Consider the following 1528-nt stretch of genomic DNA (forward strand, 5'->3'; position numbering starts at 1 on the left):
CCTCTGGGGGGTGGCGTCACTAGAGGGAAAGGGCCCCGGGTGTTGCGCTTTTGGGTGCTGGGGTGCTGCGGGCCTCCACGGCTCACCCTCATCGCCGTTCCAGGCGCCTCTGCATCCTGAAGGGGATTTACCCCCATGAGCCCAAACACAAGAAGAAGGTGAATAAAGGCTCCACCGCACCCAGGACCTTCTACCTGCTCAAGGATATCAAATTCCTCCTGCACGAGCCCATCGTCAACAAGTTCCGGGAGTATAAGGTAGTTGTCCTGCACGAGACCCCTGGGCTGGTGCCTGAGGGGCTGCTCGGGGCTTGTCCTGTCCTGCAGAGCCCCCGGCCTCCCTCTGTCCCTGCAGGTGTTTGTCCGGAAGCTCCGGAAGGCATATGGGAAGAGCGAGTGGAGCACCGTAGACCGGCTGAAGGACAACAAACCCAGCTACAAGCTCGACCACATCGTGAAGGAGAGGTGAGTCCCAGCAAATCCGGCCTTTTGGGAGGAGCTTTTCCTGCAGCCACCTGGACCTCTGGAAACTTTGGCAGGTCCATCCCTCTGATGGGGCAGTTCTGGGGGTTTTGATGAAAACTGGTCCGTCTGGGCCGGAGCAGAAGGCTGTAGCGTGCTGCACGCTGGCTGTAGCAAAGCAGGAGCGAGCAGGGAGTGCCGGGCTGTCCTAGGTGGCCCCAGGATCTCCAGGAAGGTGCCAAGAGCTCTCCTTCTCTCCCTGAGCGGTGTTTTTCCTGGAGGGAGGACTGCAGGAGGGTGAATTGTGCCAACAGAGTTGGTGAATTTGGTGGCAATGGGAGAGGAGAGGACCCGGGGGGGAGGGAACCTGCTCTGGCAGGATCTTTGTCGTGCCTGGGACCTCGCTGTGCTGCTGCGGGGAGAGGGGAGTGGAACAGCGCCGAGGGACAGACACCGCGCCGACAAGCTCCGTGCTTGGGAGGGGAGGGGGTGTGGGCCCTCGGCGGCCACGCTGCCACTCGAGCTGTGGGGCTGTGTGACTTCCGCTGGCCGCAGTGTGTAAGTCCTGCAGCTTTTGTCTGCACCTCGTGCATCTGGCCGAGGAATTCCGTGTGCTGCTGTGCCGCACCACAGGCCACGGGAATGCTTTTCCTGGGTGGGTCCTGGCTGGGATTCCCCAACACTCGGCACAGCGGGTGCCCCAAAACCTGCTGACCCCCACCCTGTAAGCAGGAGTGTTGCAGTCCCCTTGCCAGCGAGGTTCCTGGCTCCCCGGAGAGCCCGGAACCCTGAGGAACTGCTTGGAGGTCCCTGTGGGACCATGGGCACCCCGTCCCCGGTGGGGGGTGACATGCAGGAGGTGGATGCTCCGTGGTGCCTGTTCCTTTCTCACGTGACGTCTCCACTAGCCCCAGCAGCTTCTAGTGGATGCTGGGGCTGGGTGTGATTCCTCCTCCTGCCCGGGCACAGGTACCCCACCTTCGTAGATGCGCTGCGGGACCTGGATGACGCCCTCTCCATGTGCTTCCTCTTCTCTACCTTCCCGCGGACGGGCAAGTGCCACGTCC

The 1528-nt window shown here is 62.4% G+C and overlaps 1 protein-coding gene across 1 annotated transcript in view; it reads left to right on the plus strand.

The window, feature by feature from the left end:
• Nucleotides 1-103: 103 nt before the first annotated feature.
• The window catches only part of PES1 (pescadillo ribosomal biogenesis factor 1), a gene marked incomplete at both ends in the record, with an annotated part of 4664 nt that continues 3239 nt past the window's right edge, over nucleotides 104-1528 (plus strand). The window contains 3 exons of the mRNA XM_010160381.1: nucleotides 104-257; nucleotides 355-464; nucleotides 1431-1526. Of these exons, the coding sequence (XP_010158683.1) occupies nucleotides 104-257; nucleotides 355-464; nucleotides 1431-1526 (360 nt within the window). The remainder of the gene's footprint in view (nucleotides 258-354; nucleotides 465-1430; nucleotides 1527-1528) is intronic.

Source organism: Eurypyga helias, unplaced genomic scaffold (assembly GCF_000690775.1).
Source record: "Eurypyga helias isolate BGI_N326 unplaced genomic scaffold, ASM69077v1 scaffold28381, whole genome shotgun sequence".
Taxonomy (NCBI): domain Eukaryota; kingdom Metazoa; phylum Chordata; class Aves; order Eurypygiformes; family Eurypygidae; genus Eurypyga; species Eurypyga helias.